Source organism: Sinohyriopsis cumingii, chromosome 5 (genome assembly GCF_028554795.1).
Source record: "Sinohyriopsis cumingii isolate HCF-2022 chromosome 5, ASM2855479v2, whole genome shotgun sequence".
Classification (NCBI taxonomy): Eukaryota; Metazoa; Mollusca; class Bivalvia; order Unionida; family Unionidae; genus Sinohyriopsis; species Sinohyriopsis cumingii.
In genome coordinates, this window is record NC_142965.1 from 41,773,957 (window position 1) to 41,798,203 (window position 24,247).

The 24,247-nt window shown below is 34.7% G+C and overlaps 1 protein-coding gene across 1 annotated transcript in view; it reads right to left on the reverse strand.

Moving 5' to 3' along the window:
- The window catches only part of LOC149799019 (uncharacterized), a 28,962-nt gene extending 17,972 nt beyond the window's left edge, over positions 1-10,990 (reverse strand). The window contains exons 1-2 of the mRNA XM_089957016.1: positions 10,932-10,990; positions 289-454 (exon numbers count right to left, since the gene is read on the reverse strand). Coding sequence (XP_089813142.1) covers positions 289-417 — 129 coding nt within the window. The 5' untranslated portion in view covers positions 418-454; positions 10,932-10,990. The remainder of the gene's footprint in view (positions 1-288; positions 455-10,931) is intronic.
- Between the last annotated feature and the right edge of the window lie 13,257 nt (positions 10,991-24,247).

A 24,247-nucleotide genomic window follows, 5' to 3' on the forward strand; every position in this document is an offset into this window, starting at 1 on the left:
TCCAGTATTCAGAGATAATAAGTCGTCAAAGTTTCGGCGATCATTCCATTTGCTGTGTATTGTAGTGTCTTAGGATGGTGCCTAGTGTTTGATGGTTTCCTCCGTCACCTCTCTACTTTGTTTTCTTTTTCCAGCTCTTGGACATAACTAATGCAATCATTCATTATGTCAGCAAATAAAGCACAATAACAACAGATAATAGTATTACTTCTAAAACAACTACCACGACTTCTATTAATTCTACTACCGTACGGACGACGACAACAATGAAATAGTGTACAATGTTACCTCGTCGTATCCGACCTGTGCCCATTCGTTATATATATTTTTGACTTCATCAGAGGTGATATCATCTTTGCAATACCGTTTCTGCCATTCAGCTATGGCATCGAACTTTTGTTGTAGTTTGTCCTCCATTTCGGTGCAGAGTGTGTTCGTTTCCCAATTATGATACCTGGCAAGGTAAATTAAGCATTAAGTGCTTTAACAGGTACTCGTTTCCCTTTCTTGTTTTAGGCCGATGGTACATTCATAACCGTTAAATTCACACATTAATATATAACTAAATATAAATTATTTGGAGAACAAAAAGCTGCAGAATTTACATTTTGAGAGTATCTGCTGAAAATAATTACCACTTTTCTTTGTAAACGTAACAGATATGAGTCATTTTGTTCCCATTTTAATGTTTCCTGAAAACGTACATTCACGCTCTTTTAAATTGCTTTTAAAGTCGGAATTTGCATATGGCAATGGTTCATCCCTCAAAGACATATATATATATATATATATATATATATATATATATATATATATATATATATATATATATATATATATATATATATATATATATATATATATAAGAGTAAAAACAACGAGCTTTTTAAAATTTAACAAATAATTTATTTCCTGGGAAAATTCTGGAAATTGAAGCTAGGAGAAGAACATACGGTTTCAAGAATCTAATCCAAAAATAATACAAAAATAATCAAAAACTAATCCAAGAATAATCCACGAATTAAATTGTAAAAGTCCTAGTAATAAATGTTCTAATAATTTCAAGTTCAAATCCTTATGGAAAATCCAAGATGGACGAAGATGACGTATGATGTAGTCTGTACTTTATAGTTCCTTGTAGAAACACAAATAATGACACTCCGGTGTTGGAAATCCAAATTAAATTTGAAAACAATGTCTTTCCAAAATTTCCGTGTGAGCACTCCCCAAAATATTTCCAGAGACAAAAGAATTAATCCTTTTGAAATCCAACTGATCTGAAGAAAATTATAACTCAAAAGCATGCTACAACAAAATAACTTGATATCAGTGTAAAAAGTTCAAAACTGAGAAATCTCTCTCAAAGCATCTCTATTAAAACTAACAAATGCGCAGCAATGTAAAAACCGGAATTGCAAAACACAGGGCCACGTGACCGTGTTTACATATATAATAAATCACCTACACTAAATATGGCCTTGATTAAACCAATGATTTTACTCCGAGAATAAAAATAAAATAATTTGTTTACATCTTAAATCATGACCTCGACAACAACCAATCATTTTAAAATAAAAATAGAACTTATTTACGTTGTTGCTACTAATTTTGAATCAAGGTCAAGATCTAGGTCAACGCCTGATGTTTGCGAAAGAATAATTCAGGGCAACTGATTTTCTGGAAAAAATATCATCTCCAGTGAATAAATTTGCATTATGATAGCATATAATAGAATAAAAAATTTAAAACTGACAAACAATTCAATTAAAATAATTATTAATTAAATCTGATATACGTAACACCTTCCCCCATAAAAAAGAAAGATTTATATGACAAAGCTTTCTTTTTACCATAGATTAATTATACATGAGTTTTAAGAAAAACATAAGAATTACTCTTATGAATTACAAACAGTGTACATGAAATAATACATTTCTAAACACGGAAAAGTGCATATGCTATTAAATTATCTTTTCCCTTGATGTGCCTGACATTAAGATTTTATTCCTGTAACAACAAACTCCACCTTAGTTTTCTTTGATTTTTATTTTCATCTTGCCGATGAAAGTAAGTGGGTTGTGGTCACTTTACACAATAATCGAAGAAGGAGCTAAACTAAGATAAACTTCAAAATCTTGTAGTGTCAATATCAAATCCAATCATTCCTTCTCGATTGTTGAATAATTTCTTTGGTGCTTATTTAATTTCTTAGACAAATAGCACACTGGATGATCAATGCCATTTTCGTCTTCTTGAATTAAAACTGCTTCAACCCCAACATTACTTTCATCAACAGACAGTCTAAAAGATTGGCTGAACTTTGTAGCTGTAAGAACTGGAGTGCTTTTAAGTATGGCTTTTAACTTGTAGAAAGCCTCCTGACATTTTTCAGTCCAAAGGAACTTGTTTTTCTTACTCAATAAATATGTCAGGGGTTCAGCAATTATAGAAAAATTGAAACAAAATTTCCAATTGTATCCAGCCATACCTAATAATCTCATCAGCTGCTTTTTATTTATAGGCACAGGGAACTCAGAAATAGCCTCGACCTTACCATCTATAGGTTTAAAGTATCCATGTCCCACAATATGTCCTAGAAACGTTACACTAGCACGACAGAACTCACTTTTAGATAAATTAATTGTCAAGCTTGCATCTGTGAATATGTCAAAGAATTTCCGAATTGTTGCTAAATGTTCTTTCCAGGTGTCGTTGTAGATGATGACATCATCAATGTAAGCATCACAATTTTCTAGACCAGAGGTGATCATATTCATGAGACGTTGTAATTTACTTGGCGACCCTTTCATCCCAAACGGCATTACTTTATATTGGTAATGTCCATCTGGAGTCACGAATGCCGAAATTTCCTTTGCTCTTTCCGTTAGTGGAATTTGCCAAAATCCTTTCAGAAGGTCAAATTTGGTGACACACTTGGCATTCCCTAACTTATTAGTACATTCATTGATTCTTGGGGAATGAATTTGTTTTTTTTTTGTTTTTTTTTTCACACTGTTCACCTTCCTATAATCAGTGCACATACGGAAAGTTTTATCTGGTTGTGGAACAAGTATGTATGGTGAACTCCAGTCACTTTTATTGGGCTCTATAAAATCATTCTCCAGCAAATACTGAATTTCCTTTTTCAAGTATTCCTGTTTGAAAGGGTTCATCCTGTCCGTGTGTTGTTTCACAGGTTTGGAATTTACGATTTCAGCGTCATGAAAAATTGTGTTTGTTCTTGTAGGAACATCTGGAAATAAATCCTCATTTCAAATAATAACTGTCTGAGTTCATTTCTTTCTTTCACTTGCAAAAGTGAAAGTTTCTAGTCTAGATCTTTCATAATTTCTGAATTCCGAAGATTTGTCACTCCAATATCAGTAGAATCCGATGATATTCCTTCACTTAAATCTTCACTGAGTGGGACAGGTACGATTACATTAACTGCATGTTTACCCTGGCTATTTCTTTCAATATAATCTTTTAGCATGTTCATGTGACAGTTTTATTTTTGTTTACGCCTTCCAGGAGTAGTTATGATGTAATTTAAATCATTTATTTTCCTATCAACTGTGTAGGGACCATAATACTTGGCCTGAAGAGGATTTTGTGGTATTGGCAAGAGAGCCAGGACTCTATCACAAGGCGGAAAGTTCCTTTACTTCGAGTTTTTATCATATCTTAACTTCATTTTGGACTGAGTAGAGTGCAGATTTGCTCTTGCAACCTCACAAGCATTTGACAACATATATTCAAAATTAGAAACATAATCAAGAAGATTAATTTCAGAATATTCATTAGAAAGAAGATTCTCTTTCCATAATTTCAGTGGTCCACGCACAGTGTGTCCAAAAACCAGTTCAAAGGGACTGAAACCTAAAGATTCTTGAACTGATTCCCTAACAAAAAACAATAGTAAATAAATGCCTTCATCCCAATCTTTACCCGTATCAAAACAATATGATCGAATCATATTTTTCAAAGTCTGATGGAATCTTTCTAAAATCCCTTGGCTCTCAGAGTGATAGGCAGAAGATTTGAATTGTTTAATACCTAATTCGTACATAACTTGCTGCAAAATTCCAGACATGAAATTTGAGCCTTGATCAGACTGTACGGACTTGGGAAGGCCAAAATGAGCACACAAAAAAACTTGATCAAAGCTTTTATTATTGTTTTAGATTGTATATTCCTCAAAGGAGGTACCTCTTGAAACCTTGTTAATGCTTACATAATGGACAACATGTATTGGTTTCCTGACTTGGGCTTAGGTAAGGGACCAATATAATCTACCATAATTATACTAGATGGTTCGTCAAAGGCAGGAATAGGTTGTAGATAAGCCTTGGGAATTCTCTGATTTGGTTTTCCTATCATTTGACAGGTATGACAATGTCTGCAGTATTTACCAACATCACTTTTTATATTTGGCTAATAGAAGTGCGTTAAGATCTTGTGATACGTTTTATTGATCTCTAAATGACCAGCCAATGGAGTTTCATGGGCCAGACTAAGGATTTCCTGTCTGCAAGGTTTTGAAACTACAATTTGATAGTGCACTGACCATTCGTCATCAGCAAGTACCTCGGGAGATCTCCATTTTCTCATAAGAATTCCATTTTTAATGAAATAACAGACAGGAACTGCAGTAGCTTCAGTTTCACTAATGGCCTTCAGAAACGAACAGGTAATCTCATGATCTATTTCCTGTTCGACGACAGGTGATTGTCGTTTATCACCCTGATTAGAATAAAGAGAATGAGTCGTTAAAAGAGGATCACTATGATCAATACCTTCTGATTGATCCAAACAAGGAGTGAAAGTGACCTCATCAAAAGCCTGACCAATACATGTGTCAGCTAATGGAATAATTTCCTTATCTAAATCATTCTCAAGAGCTTTCTTTGCCATAGCTCTGGTAACTGCACAAGCTGGAAATACGTCAGGGAATTCTTTTCATTTGGATCTAATTTCTGATTCAAGCAAGGCTTGTCAGTTACAAGCGGATTAACCACAACCTTGTCTCCAGCTAGGTCGTTGCCTAGTAGTTAATGAATACCCTCAACGGGTAAAAGAGAGACTGTTCCAACTGTCACTGGTCCTGAGACTAAGACTGATGACACTTTTACACAATGGAGAGGAACATTAACAAAGCTACACTCTATCCCTGAACAAGAACACTTTCATTAGAAGAAGACTTCTCAGATAAAATCAATGTACCTGACAATAAAAGACTCTAAGAAGCTCCTGAATCCCTTAATATTTTAATAGGGGTGGGATTGGCCAAATCCGACAAGAGTGATACAGAACCCTTCGATATGAATGGTTCATAATTCTCCATAAATAAAATCAGACTGGGGTTTATTAGATGCAACAAATGTATTGATTTCAATACATGACCGTGACCTTGACCGCTTAGAAATAAGAGCATTAGGAATAGGTCTGTCTTGCTTCTGGTGCCTATTTTGCAATTTGTAGCAATCAGAAATAACCTGTCCTTTTTTCTTGCAATAGGTACACGTAGTAAGAGACAAGGATCTAGAATCAAGCTTCTCTGAAGTTTTATTTTTAGAAGTTGTGCCAGTTTGAGTTTTAGAAGGGCTTGTATTAGGCTGAAATACTTTTCTGCCAGAAGACTGTTGAATATAATTCTTATTTACAAAGGAACTTTATGAGTTAAAGCATACCAATCAGCGGCACGAGCAGCATTTTCCAAAGTTTCGATCTTGTGCTCGTCAAGATACGTCTTAATGTCACTATGGACAGTTTTTGAACTCTTCAAGTAATAATGTTTGAGACTTTCATAACCGTTTTCAACTTTCTTTGCTAAGCACCATCAATCAAATAACTGCTAATTTTCTCTAGCAAATTCGACATGAGTTTGTCCAGCTTCTCTTCTATAGTTTCTGAAGTTTTGCCGATAAGCTTCAGGGACTAGCTCATAACACCTTAAGATGCATTCTTTAACCGTATCATAGTCACCACTTTGGTGAACTGACAGTGAATTGTAAATATCACTAGCTTTACCAGTCAGTACACATTGTAATAATTGAGTCCAATGCTCCCTTCTTAACCATTTCAAATTTTCAGCAACTTTATCAAAACGAGTAAAATATTTGTCTACTTCTCTTTATCTGAATGGGGACACTAACCTAATGTTCTTTGCAAGATCAAAACTTAAATCTGAAGCTGAAGTATGAATGTGTTTTTCACTTGCCAGCTCCATTTCTTTCATTTTACATTGATATTCCCTCTCTTCCTTATTTCTCTCCGATTGTAAATGCATGTGTTCTTTTTGTTATTCCATTTGTCGTTCAATTTTTTCTGCTTGTAATTGCATTTGTTCTTTTTCTTTCTCCAAACTCATTTGTTGTTTCTCAATCTCCAATTTCTTTGTTTTTTCTCTTTCTCAAATTTCCTTTGTTCTTTTTCTTTTTCCAACTGCAACTGCATTTGTATTTGTTTGTCTTCTTTATCTTTCTGAAGCTCCAGCTTCCTCAAACTCCAATTCCATCTTGTATTTTAATTCTAATTCCTTCATTTTTGTGTTAGAGTCTGAAAAAGACTTACTGACTAAAACCAAAGCAGTTTTATCAAAAACTTTCTTTTCTACCAAAAACTGAACAAACATATTTCTTATTTCCTGCTTCGTTAAGGAAGCCTTTGCCTCAGAAAGATCGTAGTTTCTGGCAATCTGAATCAATATATCTTTTAGAAAAAGATCTGATTGTTCCCGGGTAGAATTTGAAAGAAATATTTCCACTTTTGATGACATTTTAGTTAAAGCTTGTCGATCTCACTAAAGATTTCAAAAACGAGATGATTTCAAATTTCAGACAACAATGTTTGCTGAAATAATTTAGCCAAAATGCAAAAATCCCGGACGAGCCCTTAATTATTTTGTTACGTGTTTATGCTCTAATAAACAGTAACACAGAAAGAGTGAAAACAACACGCTTTCTAAAATTTAACAAATAATTTATTTCCCTGGACAAATTCTGTAAAAATCAAGAAAGAAGAAGAACTTACGGTTTCAAGAATCAAATCCACAAATAATCAAAGAATAATCAAAAAATAATCCGTGAATAATCCACTAATTAAATTGCAAGTCCTAGTAATAAATGTTCTAATAATTTCAAGTTTCTATCCTGATGGAAAATACAAGATGCTTAACTTGACATCAGTGTAAAAAGCCAAAACTGAGAAATCTCTCTCTACGCATCTTTGTTAAAACTAACATATGGGCAGTAATTGAAAAACCGGAATTGCGAAACACAGGGTTTCGTGACCGTGTTTACATATTAACAAATCATATACACAGACTATAGCCTTGATTAGACCAATGATTTTACTCCGAGAATAAAAATTTTAAAAATTGTTTATATCTTAAATCAAGACCTCGACAGCAACCAATCATTTTAAAATAGAAATAGAACTTATTAACATGGTTGCTAGTAATTTTGAATCAAGGTCAGGATCTAGGTCAACACCTGGTGTTTACGAAAGAATGATTCAGGTCAACTGATTTTCTGGAAAAATATCATCTCAGTGAATAAATTTACATTATAATAGTATATAATAGAATAAAACATTTAAAACTGACAACCAATTAAATTAAAATAAATATGAAATAAATCAGATATATGTAACAATATATAAATTTAAGTACATTTAAATCAAGATTTGTTGACGAGAAAATAATAAAAAAATAGATAAAAGATCCTTCAAAATGTATGATTCCAAGAAATACGATGGTAACAAGTACGAAACGACAATATAACAACTGGAGGTGATACAATTTCCGGCTGTTTAAAGATTATATGTTTATAAGGACAGAATGAACTAATATATTTTACATTTCTGGTAATATTTTGTTATGATGATATTAACTTTAGAGTCTAAGTAACGGAAAGTCAATGGTTACCTAAAGTTTCTTGGTATAGCTCAGCGGTGGTAAAGTAAAAATGAAAGCAAAGGTATGAACTGAAAAGAAAGTACTTAGATAAAATTAGATAGTGGTGCCAAAACATTGAAAAATCAGTACTGTTTCGGGGAAAGTGGAACATGTGGAATGCAATACCAAGGAAGCTAAGTCCCGCGAGTGTATCGAATGTGCCGTACAGGAATATTGTGTTAAATGCATGCATTCATTTGTCCTATTCACCATGATTGCATTTGTGCTGAGAATAGTCAAGTGTAGTTGATTAAAGAATAGTACTAAAACGTAAAGTAATAAAAACACCAGGATCTGTGGAAAAATCTTGATTGATATCACTCTTTAAAAATATAATTGTCCACTTCTTATGAATATTTGCACTTAAAATGTATACTATTGTCAATGAGGACTTTTTTATTTGGCAACAATGTTTTCTCTATATACAATTGAGCATGCGTATCGATAGCTTGTCCTTAATTCAGTTTTGGAAAAACGAACCAATCTTTGCAGTTTAAATTTGAAGCAAAATAGTATTTTCTCAGAGGTGCGTAAAATATGCGTCAACCTCTCCCCGTCTTACCCACAAATTACTCCGTTCTCACCTCCAAACTCACCCTCTAAGACTAGGGAGCTGTGGTGGGCTTGAACAGGGCTAATCCGTATCTCAAGGATTCAATCCTGGTTCATGCAACAGTGTTAATGGGGATACATAAATTTACTTTCTGATGCATGATTGCAAAGTTGATCATTGGCTTATTAATTAGCTTCAACTTCCTAATAACTAGACATTTCATAGTCACCCAAATAAACAAAGTTCACGAAACATACACGGCCATGACATAGAATAACGCGATTTGGTCTCATTCAAGTCGTCTCGTCATTCATTAAAATTGAAATGGCATATATACTCTTCAACGCATGCTTAATAATAATGTTTTCGTTTTTTAAATCATTTATAAAAATGTATAGGCTCGTAACAAAATCAACAGACATAAATACGGTACTAACAGAACTGGAACAAACCTCTGTGGTAAGCTTTCTAACACTGATTATTTCGGCTCTCTAGTTGGTTAGACTGTGCATCCTTATACAGGACGTAGTGGGTTATGCTACACAGGCGGTATCATTATACGCACTATACTGTCAAATCAGTTCCCTACATTTACGAGTTGACTACTGTCTCCATATTCATTTTTGCTCGATAACTGTAGATGTGACAGACTTAACTCAGATAAAACGAGTTTTCAGTTCTAAAGCGTATTTACAATTTAAGTCCAATATGTTGTTGTTTTGTGGTCTGGAATTTTTTTTTTTTTTTTTTTGCAAAGCGTTAAATTGCTGATGATTAGTGGATCACTTCTTTGTCAAATCTTCATTTTCGGAGGAGCTTAGTTTTGCACGTGTAAAGCTCTACAATTTCGGAGATAGATAAATATTGCTTGATGGCAATCACATAATGCCTAAATAGAAGTGATTGGTAGAGAAAGAAAACAAACGGAACTTGTGAGATAGGGCAGTCTAATGTAAGTGATCATATACAATGGCGTGACGCCGACTCCTGCCGTTGACGTTCACATTTTTCCAAATTACAAACGTTTGCACGGATTGAATAAAGTATGGTTTGAATTTTTTACGTGCGAAGGTATTATTTAACTCTGATCTGGACTGTAGACCTACTATTTCATTACCTTCCGACACTAATGGTGAGGTAAGAGTCAAAATGGGTTGAATCATGATCATGTCATTTATTTACGTGCTCTCACTTGTACAGATTACCTATCCACGCTCTACTGTTTTGCAAGACCAAACTTTTAGCAGTTACTTGAATGTATTGAATGAAAGCAAAACCTCTTACTCTGAATTGTGTTAAATACCATTACCTTTGTACGATTACACAGCTAGCATTGTTTTCAAAGACACAATAATCTCCAGGTTTTATAAAGCAGTATGAATATTAATTTCATACGTTCTGTAGTATTCAACAATGGTATTCTGATGTAAACTTCAAGAGTAACACTTAACTTAAGGCTGAAAGTTAAAATAAAGAATTTCCTTGATCGATGACTACATTGTAACTTATCATACTTATATTCCAGTTACACACATTGATATGGTTTTCATTTCTGGTCTTGTGCTTTTAATCAGCAGATCTGTCTGTCTATACACATCACTGACAGCTACTCTTTGTCACACTTTTAAACAATCTACTTTGAACTGTTATATAACACGCTTTCTCACAGCCGAGAATCTCATTAAGTTTTAACTTAAAAAGTACTACATAATGTTGTTTTTCTGTGATGTAGAATAGTATGCCTGCTTGCAGAGGGGGCGTTAGGAGTACGCGGAGCCTAGGGCCGACCATGACTGCGTAGGGCCAGAGTATCGGTATCTCGATTGGTATGCTACTGCAAACACTGATTATGTCTAGACTATATCAACTTTCGCGATTTGGCGCACGAATTTAGTTTTCTCAATATTCATTTTTTAAAAAATCCTGTTTGTGGACAACGGGTTTTTTAATCGAAATAATAACATGAGTCCTTAGGCCTGAAGCGCGGGGCCCCTTCAAGAGCGGCGCCTGGGACGGTCGCCCCACTTGCCACCCCCAAACGCCGTTCATGCCTGCATGTAGAGTCTAACATAAAACATTTCATTTCATGAGATGAATGGGATATTGTTTTGGAATGCGACGAAATTACTCTCTTGTAGTTGTTAATACCCTTTGCAAACAAGACTCATTTGGACATATTATGTTTCAGTCTGGACACTTGATTGGGGAATGTTCTTGAATCACATCGTTGTCATAATATCTTAGATGTTTCTTCAAATATGATATATAATAAAATGATCGCTTCAATACATTGATCAATAATCTTGGATTAACTGACAAAATTACTCATTTCAAAGTATTGAAATGTTAAAGAGCATGAATCGGCTGATTCCATTTATGATCCGTTAGACATTTTCATATACATATTGCTAGTATGCTCACCAGTTGTATATTATACGCCTGCCCTCTGTTTCCGTGTCGTTCAGTATAAACCAACTGGATATAACGCCTGCTTTATCTGTCGTTCAAAGTACATCTTGTGTAATTTGTACAGGGAATCTCCGATATCGTGTCAGCGCATAGTTTACTTCGAAGGAAGGTATTCATTCATTAAATATGACTTTTTCTTATGTCAAGAGCGTGACACAGTCGCTTATACTTATACTTGTATATTGAACTAAAATAGCTAACGCTGGTCAGAGTAGAAAATAAGTAACCAATATAATCATAGTCATGAATCAGTATAGTCATACATACAAAATTACAGTGATGAACCAACAGTCAAACACATAATTACATACAATGACGAAACAATATAGTACTTCACGCAAACCCACTGATATACAAACACATGTCCTAATGAAATGTGTTTTTGGACATCGTTTTTTTTTTCCATGTTGAATACATTGTTAAGTTTCTATCCTGACCGCTTTAAAAGTTATTGTATTCAGACATGTGCTTACATTGTACATGTTGTTCATATAACTAGACTACATAAAAACAATAGGATAATCAGTCTATTTAGATAGATAAAGTTAATGCCTAGTATCTCAAAAGTCAGTTGAGAACTAGATAATAATAATAATAATAATGATAATAACAATAACAATGATATTATTATTATTATTATTATTATGTAGTTTATCCATGCATTGCTTACATGGAAACGTTGGCCAATTCGTGTAGCTGAATATATATTGGTTCTGAGAAGTACTTTTGTCTTGGGATAAATTCCAGTGAACAAAACAGACCAAACTTGGAAATCAAAACCAATATCTAACAAGTAAACTTGAGGTATGTGTGTATGTATGTACATACATACATACATACATACAGATTAACGTGTCTGTAGAATAAATTTCACAATACATTTTTGGTAATGCGTGTGACACGTACCCGTTAAGATTAAAGTATTGCCTAGTCCCGCAATAAATTTTTGATAGTGAGAGATAGACTCTGCTCTGCTTGGGGCAGAATTGAATTTTAATTAGGTCCCAGACAGAATTCTGGGTTTTATATTACTTTCTCTTGTGGCACAAATCAGTCCAAGTTTTCTTTTTTTACCGAAGGGGAAGTCTTGACTCGTTAGATTATTCTAAAGTGGCGCTGTCGGAAAGTGAGGGACATGCAAAAAGGAAAGATTTAACTTCACCGGGAGTTCGAATCTCGAAGAAAACACAAGGTTTTGTTCAATTACATTCGATGTGATCATTGATGTGCGTTTGTTGAATATATTCATTTTAATTTCAGGCTTCACGTTTTACTCGAGTTCTGAAATAGGTGCGTGTTTTATGATGTTTTATGCATGTTTTATTCAAGAATGTCATACAATATTTCGTTATATGTATGAGCTCTGATTTAGTTATTTGTACGTTAAAGAAATCATGTAGTGAAATCTTATCATTTTTTCTGACACAAGCTATGTGAATATAAAAAAAATTTGACTTGAATAATTAGTATAATTGTTTTCATTTGATTGATTTTCTTATGTGTGGTAATGTATGTCAATGAGTCGCTTATCCCTTCATATCTCATTTTATTATAAGTTTTGTATCTTCTGTGTTAACATAAGATATGATCATTTTGTGACTGTAAAATAGGCAAAGCGTAGAAAAGTCTAATTATGTATTCGGGATTCAGAGCATCATTCAAACAACAGTAATTTGAACTTGGGTTGAACATTTGTATAAATATTCGTTTAATTGAAAATGTGTCCTGCCCCACCCCCCACCCCCAAGTTTTGTCTTTGGTAGTTAATGCCACACTGTTTATATACGTTAAGTTGTTACGACTCTAGGTCTTAATATATGCAGCTGAAAAAGTGAAACAAACAGTTTAAATTAAATCAATATACCATATTAAGTTAGAAGAGACACGTATTGTTAATTAAAAAGTCCTTGATATCTTATAACAGGACCAAAGGTATGGAATGTTCCGACTGAATTACAACAGTTACCAATGCCCTGAATTAACAAAATGATGCAATCCAAAACGTCTTTGAAAGAGCTCACAATTATTCCAAAGTAATGGTTAACCCAAAATCAACGAGCACCTAGTAAGTCAATGAATAATGGAAATAAATATTTCCTTCTCAATCACAAGACAACAGATTCCACAGACTGAACAAAATATGAATTATATGTCACCGTGCTTTTTATAACCTACAATCGTGGATAAAAGTAAGTTATGTAAACATCCTGCTTACAAATAACCAGTATCTTATAATACAATCGAAAATCATGGGCAAAGGTTAAGCATACAATGCAGATATTCATACCAGCATATGAATATGCTTAACTAGGTAAAAGAGAGGAAGGAATAACCAGTGATCTTGACGCCTTTTAAATAAAAGCATTTGCTCTGTGCTTATTGTGTTGCTTAATTTTCAGTATGCAGCAATCTACTTATTTGTCCTAACAAAACGGGTACTAACCTAATATTTCTGGTGACATCAAACCAAGAACATCTGTCTAAATTGGTGTGGGTAAGAAAGTGTGCTCCATCTGCCAGTTCCAATTATTTTAACCTATATTGAATTTCCATTTCCTTTATTACTATATCTGCCTCTCCTTTTCGTTCCTCTGCATATTCATTGCGTTCCCTTGTTTTGCACTTTTATCTCTCTCTCTCTCTCTCTCTCTCTCTCTCTCTCTCTCTCTCTCTCTCTCTTTGCCTCTGTTTTTCAGCGAAAAATAATAACGTGTGGTAAATTCAAAGAACTCGTCCTTTGTACTCACAATGAGTTGATGTCATTCAAGGAATTGATAATAATTCTAAAACAGTGCATTAATCGAAAGCCAACGAGCATTTTGTGATTGAAATGAATAATTTAATTAAACAATTTTCGAATCCAACTGTATCTAATGACAAATGGATTCCAGGGACTGATTTCAGATAGGAACGAATTATTTGTTTACCAAGCTCCATTATATTTATATAGACTGGTTCCTATTCTTGCATATAATTTATGCCGTGGGTCCTTCAATATGGCTGACACAGTGGACTCTCTTTAAGATCTGGTTAGCAATATTTATCCTGAATGAATGAACATGCAGTCAACATGCAGTATTCACTGCTCCTATCACTACAGCTCCTTTATGGCTGGTCATATCGAAATTATACTTCACAAAAGGTCTTCTCATTAAGTTTATAAATGATGCAAGTGTGATGTCAAATATGGTCAGCATGACATCCATTTTAAGGTTTGCTATCGTTGTTCCTCTAAAAAGAAAGGGCATACCTATATGGAATTTACGAAAGAAAAACTTGTATGATGCCTTGTTAGGCATAAAACAAAACCATGGTACCAAGTCAAAAGAATATGTGCACTACATCCTTTAAGTTGGAAATCCTTTTATCATTGATTAATGTCAAAAATGGTTTCAAGGCTCCGCAATTAAAAAGACGAAATGGTTTCATTTTGAACTTTTGGAAACTCGGTCTAGCCGGTGGATCATCAATTCCTTCGAGGAACTCTTGATTTATTTGGTATGTATTTGACAAATCATGTAAGGACACACACACACACAGAGACACACACACGAACACACACACGAACACCCTCTGATTCTTCGACGAACGAACTTTATTTAAATAATTTATATATAATAATACTACATTCTAGAGATACATCTAGAAGCCTTTATATTTAAAATACACGAAATACATTTAAGATTACACTTTCCCTTCGAGCTTACCAACTTCATACATCTGTCTAATTTCTGCATGTTTAGAATATAGTCCAGATAGTTAAATCTCGAATAACTTCATGATAGCCAAAGAGTATAAAATTCAATAGTTGCGATTAATGCAACAATCATTTTGAAGACATGTATTTTACTAAATTTAAAATAGAATATTAATTTGGAATAGATTCTAAACATTATTCTTTGCTACTTAAAGAATATTATATTTCCAAATTAAATCTAAACATGAAGCTGGTAGCAGACTCGTCTTTTCCAATAATAATTACCAGAAATACAAATGAAAATAAATTCTTTAAACAATTAAACATGCCATTACATATGATATAAAAAAGAAAGACCTCAGAAATATCTTAACTCATTTTCATCGTTTACGTCAGGAAAAAATTGACACTCAAGCCTTCAAAATGTGTATTTGCAGCATCTGAAGCTGTTTATCTTGGTCATAAATTATCAACCAAAGGATCGTAATGAACAAGTGACCTGGTGGGTATTATTAGGACAGAATTTTCGAGTAAAAGTAATAAGATTGAAATTTTCTCTAAATTGTATTAAAAGCCATTTTACATTAAATTATATTGAAAGTAATTTTCTACTAAAATATATTGAGATCTGTTTCTGTACTACAGCTGTATTTTATAAAGATGGCGCCCGTAAGAACATGTGCAAAACTCTCTTGTACTATACATTTCTCTTGTATCCTAGGGTCAGCATAAACCTACATTAGGTGGGTTGCCGAGCTGGCAGATTCCTAAAATTCTCTGATTAAGTAAGCTACAAGCTCCACGCGTTTTCTAAACCAAATAAATATGTATTTCCTTGCTTTCTCGATAGCTTCCATGGCTAGGTCACCCAAAAGGCGGTGATCATATTCCAGGTACATCTGGAACTCTACACGTTTCTGTATTTATCTCATGTTTTTATGTTGACTAGTCCATGATGGATAATCAGACTAATACGATACAATTTTTTATTTAGATTGCTCTCGCATCTGTTTCTTTCCCACAAGGTGGGATTTTTAATTGGTCATTATGGACAGGAATAGGAACCACTCTCCATTCGCTTGTATGTATGCAGGGCATTCTACTTAATTACCATGTTTGACCGCGGTTAGCGATTACGGCGGCTGGGGAGCCGCACACCGTCATAGTAGACGCACCCAACATTAAGGGTGCTTTATGGTCTAAACGGTCGCCTTTGCGTGTTTATAATAAAGCGCCTGTGCTATTTATAAAGAGAAAGAAATAAAGCGGGCTAAGTTAGTCTGTGTGGTAAGATGCCGAAGCAGTACTGTGTTGTGTGCATTAATTTTGGAGGCCTATATGTAATTACGAAGATAGACCTGCCTTGTGCGGGGGGTTGGGGACTGGTGTCTTGGGTTTTGGCAATCTTAGTTCGTTAATTTTGGGCTTACTAACTACCGTAAGTTTGTTGCCGCATTTTACAGCTGTGGGTGACGATCATAGGTTTTAAAATCACCTTATAGAGCTAACCTGAGTATGTATCCTATTCAGGTGTAATTCAGTTAGTGCCATTTTGTGTGGCGGGGCCTGATGGCTGAGCTTATAGCCACCTTATTTTGTCTAATGTGGGGCCGGATGTGTTTTAATAAGATAGAATCACACAGTCCGTCAGGAAAGAAGTGAGTTTTAGAGGAATAGGTGTTAGTATTATTTATACTGTTATTAGAAAAAGATAATTTCATCGAAACCCATTCCCTAGTTTATAGTTTAATTACATGGCGAATTGGTAATCTGATACCTGTTGGCATTGCTAACAACTTTTGACCTGTTATTTTACATTGCCCTATAGACGAGTTGAAGTTTGTGACTTGAGGTATTGGGGGTCTGTTAGTATACGTTCCCTATTTACCAAATGGAGCATACGCAGTGGTGTTGGAGGAGCAGGGTATACCTTCATAACTGTCGTAGGTTCCGCCACGCCCACGGGCGAAGCCAGGACCGACCAAATCTCACCTTTCCTTACATCATCCGTTCCATTTCCCCTGCCCCTCTCTCGAGGCCATATCACTGTTATTCCCATTTGGTTTGTGTTGTGCGGGTTTTCGTTATCTATACTTTACCATACTTGCGATGATATTGCGGTAGGTTACAGTCATATCCTTATTTCTGCTTTGCTCCAGGAAGTCTGGGTATCTATACGTCGATGCAGTTTTTCGTCGTTTATGCTTGAAGATAATTCTTTGGTTCGGATATCTTGGGCAGGTTTTGAAGACATGGTTTAAGGACTTTCGGTACGCAGTCAGTGCCCTTAGTTGTATCCTTTGACATATGTTTGCCAAAACTGTTCGCTAGTAGCGTTTTTCCTGTTTCAGTTCTGTTTATCAGTTTCTGATTCCTGTGCGAAGTTGTTTATGGAGCTTGCCTGTCATTATTGAATGTTGTTGTTGTTGTTGTAGGGTTTAACGCTATTTTTCAGCACACGATAGGCTATACAGTATTAATGTTGGAGAAAGAACCCCGGAAATCCCCGGAAAGAACCACCGACCCTCGAGAAGCTACTTGCAAGCTTTCTCACATACCCACATTGGCTGAATCCGAGACTCGAACCCCCGCAGACAGAGGTGAGATGGCAGTGATCGGTAACGGAGAGCGCTGTAGACCACTCGGCCATTCGGGGCCCCCATTATTGAATGTCTTTAGAATATTAAATAATTTTCGTCATTTGGTACACTCCCCCCATTCTTGTTGCCATTTGATATCAGTTGTGTTGCCAGTTTGGCTGTATTATAACTCGGTTTGTTTGCGAGTTATTATTTTTTTTTCTTTGATTTAAGATATGCGATTTCATTTCCGGATAGATCAATGTTTGATGGAGACCACTTACAGTCGACAGTTTGTTGATCTCAGTTGTTTTGATTAGTAGCATAGTACCTCTACTAGTCGAATTTCCTGATTCATTGGATCGTGGGAGGCTTATCGAGTCCGTGACAATTGTGTTCATTGCTTTAATTTGGTTTTTGATCCAATGGAGGACTTCAATAATTGCCCAAAACCTCTGCTGTATATATGGACCACCCATCCGATACTCTTTCTCCTAGTCCAATGTTTCTATCCGGGATGACTATTACAACTAGTATGAAATATGTCCTTTTTGTATACCTAGTATGATGTATGTCTGGAATTTAAGCAGGAAAAGAAAATGTTCATTTTGTGATTTTCCAAACGTGTTTCTGACTCGAGATTTAGAATATTGAGCTCACCCTTCACCATACCACCCCACACCATTTTTTGTAAGTTTTCCAAGATTTCAATTGTTTTCATTGGCTGCTGATAAACATATGAGCGATTTGAGAGAACAGTCGGTTTTGGAACGAATTAAACTGTTTAAATGTTTAAATGAATTGATTTTGTGATATTTTGTAAACTATTTAACCATACTTGACCACAAATGTAAGTACGATTGAGCAATGCAGTACACCATTTGTAACATTGTTGTCTATGCAGTACAACTGACATAACGTCTTTGGCGAGTCAAATAGCTTCGACTCATTCCACCTAAACTCCTCCCCCCCCCCAAAAAAAAAAAAAAGTTTAATGCCTGAGAGGTAATGCAGTTTCCGATTATTGCTAAAGTTCACAAAATGCTCGTTTTCCTTAGTGTGTGTTTAATGTATATACATACACAAACGTATTTGTCAAGGAAAATGATCGCATAGCCTCCTCACAAACCAATTTAGGGCAAATCGTCTTAAACAGTTTTAAAAAGTAATATCGTATTCAAGTATGCCTGCCAAGTATTCATTAATATCATGTATCATGCATCTCGACTGCAGTAGCAAAGAAAACATTAGTTGAATGTGGCTGCATAAAACTGACTGCCGCAATTGTCAACCTTGACCAGATTGTTTGCAAGACACCGTACTAATTGGTCAAAAGGTATATTACGAACTCTAAATAAATTGATAGGAATACCCGTTTTTAAACAGCAACAATCTCATGGGAAAGCAGGAGTCGGGAAGGATAATTTGTTATCAGTTTTAGAAGAATATTACTGCCACATTTACACTGAAAAAAGCACACTCACATGCAATCGTGTATCGCAACAGTACTCTGCTTTTGACTCTAGAAACACTTGGTAATCTAATCAGCAGATACATATCAGTTGGATTCCGAATAACAGTCACAATTCACCTCCTTCCTAATAACACTGTCGGAATTTAATCATTCCTCTGGTCTAGTATTGGGTTACTGTGTGCAGTGATATACGGTATGTTTCGGAATAATAGTAAAAATAGTTATAATCGTAGCCAGCAGAAAAAAATAAACAGTTTGTCCTCAGTGAATACCGTACTATACAAATGCGTCTATAAACATGACACTAGTGTTGGAAAAAATATAGACATATATTTTGTTAACACTTACGAAATTGGAAGCACTTTGCGGCGATAAACATTTTTCCATAATTATGTTAAATATGTGGATTGAAATTTAACAGACACTACTATTTTTCATTGCTTCTTCGTATATTTGTCGGTGTGTGTTTTGTGTGTTATAATGCGAATTTAGTTTATATAATAGCGTAACCCCATACAAAAGTGTAGGACACAACCATATCTATGAAATCGTAATGAAATACTGCACAAGTCTGGTACATATGTATCTCCCATGCCAGCTGACATGACTCCAGACAGCGCGAACTCAACAAACCCATCTTACCAGAAAATGGTGTTATGTATATTTGATTGAATTATATCTGATTTAATATATATTTATTTCAATTTAAATGTTTGTCAATTTTAAGTTTTTTATTTTTGATTACATGATATTGTAATGTAAATGTATTCACTAGAGATGATACATTTTTAGAACATAATATGACCTTGACTGTTAGTTTATAAACACCAGATGTTGATCAAAATCCTGACCTTGTTTCAGAATTTGTAGCAACCTTCGTAAACAAGTTCTTTCTTTTATTTTAAGATGATTGGTTGTTTCCAATGTCATGATGGGACCTTGTCTTTAAGATCTAAACAATTGTTTTTATTTTTTTTTATTTCTTAGAGTAAAAATGATTGGTTTTTGTCAGTCACACTGGGTAAAAGTGATCTGTAACAAGTACTTGCTTCTGTAAGCTACCAAAAGATGATCACTTGTCCCTTGTTTACCTTTTAGAAAGCCCATATAACCCATGTTATGGAGAATTATTATCAGTAGAAGTTGTGCTGTTAAAGCGTTCTTTGTATGCTGTGCTGTTTGGAGTTATTTCAAATTAGTTGGTTTGGAGTTATTTCAAATTACTTGGATTCAAAAGGATTAATTCTGTTATTTTTCTGGAAAATACGTGTGCTCATGTAATATTGAGGAACAAGAACAGATTTTTATAAAAATTTATTCAGCTACTAGAAATCGGAGTGATAATTCTTTTTTCAACAAGGAACTGTAGACTTCAACACTACATATTGCAACATACGTCATCGTCTTCCATCTTGGATTCTTCGTCGAGATTCGAACGTAAAAACAGTAGAACATTTTGTTATTAGGACTACTAAAATTTTATTCTCGGATTATGTTTAGATCATTTTTGGATTTGATTCTATAAAACAGTAAGTTCATATTTTTTCTTCTTCATTTTTACAGAATTTTTCCAGGGAAATAAATTATTGTATTTTTAAAAGCTTGTTGTTTTCACTCTTTCTTGTGTTCCTGTTTTCTCGAGCCTAAACAAGTGACATAAGAACGGGAACATGTTACGGTTTGTCTCTAAGTAGACCATCCAGCATCAGTGTGATAATCTCACTTAATCAACAATCTAACCATGTAGTGTAACCTCTTTTACACACCTGCATGACGCTACTGGGCAATCTGTCGTCACCAGCTGGAAACATTTTGTGGCACATAAAAATACGATGATAGAGCGTCCATCGCTTTAGCATCGTGCAGTGTCCTGGATGTATCCATAGCCATCAACAAATTCTAACGTTATTTCAGAACTTGGATAAAAATACATTTGTATAACACTTTCATAAATTAAAATGAGAACAATACTTTGCATCAAATTAAACTTCTTTCACATTTCAAGGAAATTTTTACAATCTTTTCACATGCTGTGTATTCACAAAAACTGGATATGAATCAACCGAACTTAGCTGCAACAGGCCTGCAGGACTCACGGTACTACTTCAGCTTACTTAATAAACTTATGCCAATAGCATGATATTAAAAGTTCAATTACTTTAAATATTTGAATGCTCATGATAAACCTATAAACTTAGGCACATCATTGACGACAGCTTCAGTACAGGGAACAGCATATGAGAGGCGGCATCTTCTGGATGTACATGTGTTTGAAATGTGTGGTTTCAATTCCGCACCAGAGAACGAAGTGCTAATTTCAGCAGCGAGTTTTCGATATTCGAGCCTGTAAAAGGATTGAAATTCCATCAATTAAAGAATATATTATTTTCAGTAACAACTAGGATTAGCTCTCAAAAGATTCTTTTTGCTGAAATCTTACTTTCATTATCAACCAATCCTGGCCAGCACAACCCATATATATTATATTTAATCTTTGAGCATTTCCATAATCGTTTCCAATCTTCCTTACTATTAGACCTAAAAATGCAGAGGTATGAATACGCGATTACCTCCCTTATGCCATGAATTCAGAAAAGATATTTTTAAAAAAAGGGATGATCAAAATAAATTAATAATCTCTTTCTTGTGTGAAAATGGGATTTATCAAATACTTAAAACTTTACATCTAAGTCATGTATATATGTTGTTGCACAGAAATGAAAATCGATCAAGGTTGATTTCCAATTTGTTGCTTAATCCATTATTACTCTCTGAATCAGCTCTACCTCATCAAAGACTGAACTATACAAATTATATATTAAATAAATGAACACTTTTCTCTATTGTGGGGGCGGTTTGCTAAACGTCAAGAAATATGTTTTATATACGAATTGATGCGTAAATGAATATATATATATATATATATATATATATATATATATATATATATGTGTGTGTGTGTGTGTGTGTGTGTGTGTGTACTTAATTAACATTAACAGTGGTCGTTTACAGCAAGAAATTATAGAATTTCCAACTTTGAACAGAAGAGTCTTCAGCATGATGAAAAGTGATTGGTCGGGAAATTGATTGAATGGCGATGTTGTACATGAGTGTTTTAGATTAGTCTAAGGTAATACATGTAGGTAATATAATACATGTAGGTACAGCTGAGTCATTCCATCACATGTGGATCAAGACTATAACTTTATATTCTTATAAAGAAACACCTTCACATCCAGATTTTCTGACTTGAACTGAGACCACATTTTATTGATAAAATTGCATGGAGAGACTCGCCAAGAAAAGATACCGCTCCGGCGACGCAGTGGTTAGTGCGTCCGCCTAGTATGCGGAAGGTCGCGGGTTCGAATCCCGGCCGAGTCAAACCAAAGATTATAAAACGATACAAACAGTAGTACTAATATTAGTACCCTTACTCGTACCTCGTGGACAGGGTACTAACATGAGCACATACGTGTTAATGGAGCAAGCCGGGTGTGATTCACACCCGGCACTCTTTTAGCCTAATAATAACACTTTAAACATAGTCAATGCATATAATCCAATAAATTGAGTAGTCCTCTTATTTAATACCGGAAGTATCGAAAATCATTGTAGAAATAGTTGTAAAATCTCGTTTACCTTTTTTAGCCGATATTTTCGTTTAGATCGTCCGCCATATTATTTCAAATAATGATTACTTCCGTTCTCAGCCTCGTTTGTTTGTGTGCCATATAAGGACATTGACGCCATATTTGGAAATGTAAACAAATCGTAGTAAAAATTTGGCGCCGTTTGGGTTAGAAATTCTGCGCATTAAAAGTAAATACGGTTTATCGGCAACTTTGAAATTCCACCAAGAAGCGATTATTCGCACTTAATTGATAATAATATAGCGTAGAATATCCAAAATATGGTCTGGCAAGCCTTACGTAGAAAAGGGGTCACGGCGAGAGTCTTGCGTTATCTGTCATGGCTGACAGGATATGGTTAGAGTAACCATGCCAATTTATTTTATCGTGTAAGGGCTTAATAAATTCAAAATCAGCCAAATTTTTTTCACAACATGATTATACTTATGTAGTTGATTTCTACACTGTTTCTTTTTCTGACTTTAGTGATGATTTTTTTTGCTCCATTACATGCTATGGGATCAGTTCGTAGCCTCAACCACAACAATTCAAGTTGAGGCTACGACATCGTAGCTATACAAACAGCTGCCTCGCTTGGCGCCCAGCATTAAGAGGTTAGTATTAGGACTGGTCGGCCTGGTGTCAGGATAATGTAACTGGCTGGAACATGATGCTACATGTTTGCGGCATGATGTCCCACTGTTACACATCACTATAAACTGTCCCAATGCAAACATCGTGTCGATACGACTGAAAAAATCATTAAAGCTACGTTAAAAATACTCTCTCTCTCTCTCTCTCTCTCTCTCTCTCTCTCTCTCTCTCACACACACACACAGACAGACACGCTTGCGCGCTAGAAAAGATTGTAAAATCAAAACAAAAACGCGTCTGTTCGAGATCGTGTACACATATCTTTTACTAACCACTGAAAGTGTATTCTTGCACAACTTGCAAATTACTTTTGTCATGTTTGGATTGTATTTATTTGCCGGACCATCCCCCTTTTCTGTAGCCCAAAGTAGAGCCACACATTCGATCGTTGCTTCTTTCCAGGAAATTCAAAACGTTCACTTTCACTTGCCTTTTCTTTAAAACGAGTCGCTTAAATCGTACTTAAAATCGATCAAAATCTTCAAATAAATAAAATATTCATCGTATTGTCATTAATTTAGCATTGAATGATTTATATAACCTTATTATTACATTTAATATTTTTGAGTTGTTCCAGCTAATAATAATTTACTAAGTTTATTGGTACCGTAAGGAAACTCGTGTATACTTAAACTACATTGTTTGTTAGTTTTTTGATAACATTTTCCTTTTATTTCATTGTATGAGGTGGGTAATGAAATATTATATGTAGTGGCTGACCTTTGTTCAAAATTAGTGACAGATTTTTTTTCTTTCTCAGAGTGAGGATCATTATCTTAAAATGAGGCAAAGACTGGTCTTTCTTTTCATAGATTTTCGCCCGTATCTTGCTACGAAGGTCCATGAGAGAGAGAGAGAGAGAGAGAGAGAGAGAGAGAGAGAGAGAGAAGGCCGTTGGGCATTTTCATATCTAATTTTTAAAAAAAATCGATTTTAGAACATTATAATAGGTTTCAGAAACAACAACAAAACATTAAATACATCACAGTATGTGTACCACGTAACCAATAAATTTAACGTATAATGGCGACAGGGTTTTCAACTTTGTATTATTGGTCATATAAACACTGTAGATAAATCCCAAGAAAAGTGCACACACACCGTTACGACGAACCATATTCTTGTAGGTTACTTGGTGGAAGTTTAATTTCAAGGTTTTCATCCTGTAAATTCTGTTTCTCTCTTAATCCAGATTTATGTGCATTTTGTCCCTTATGCATGAGAGGGGAAGG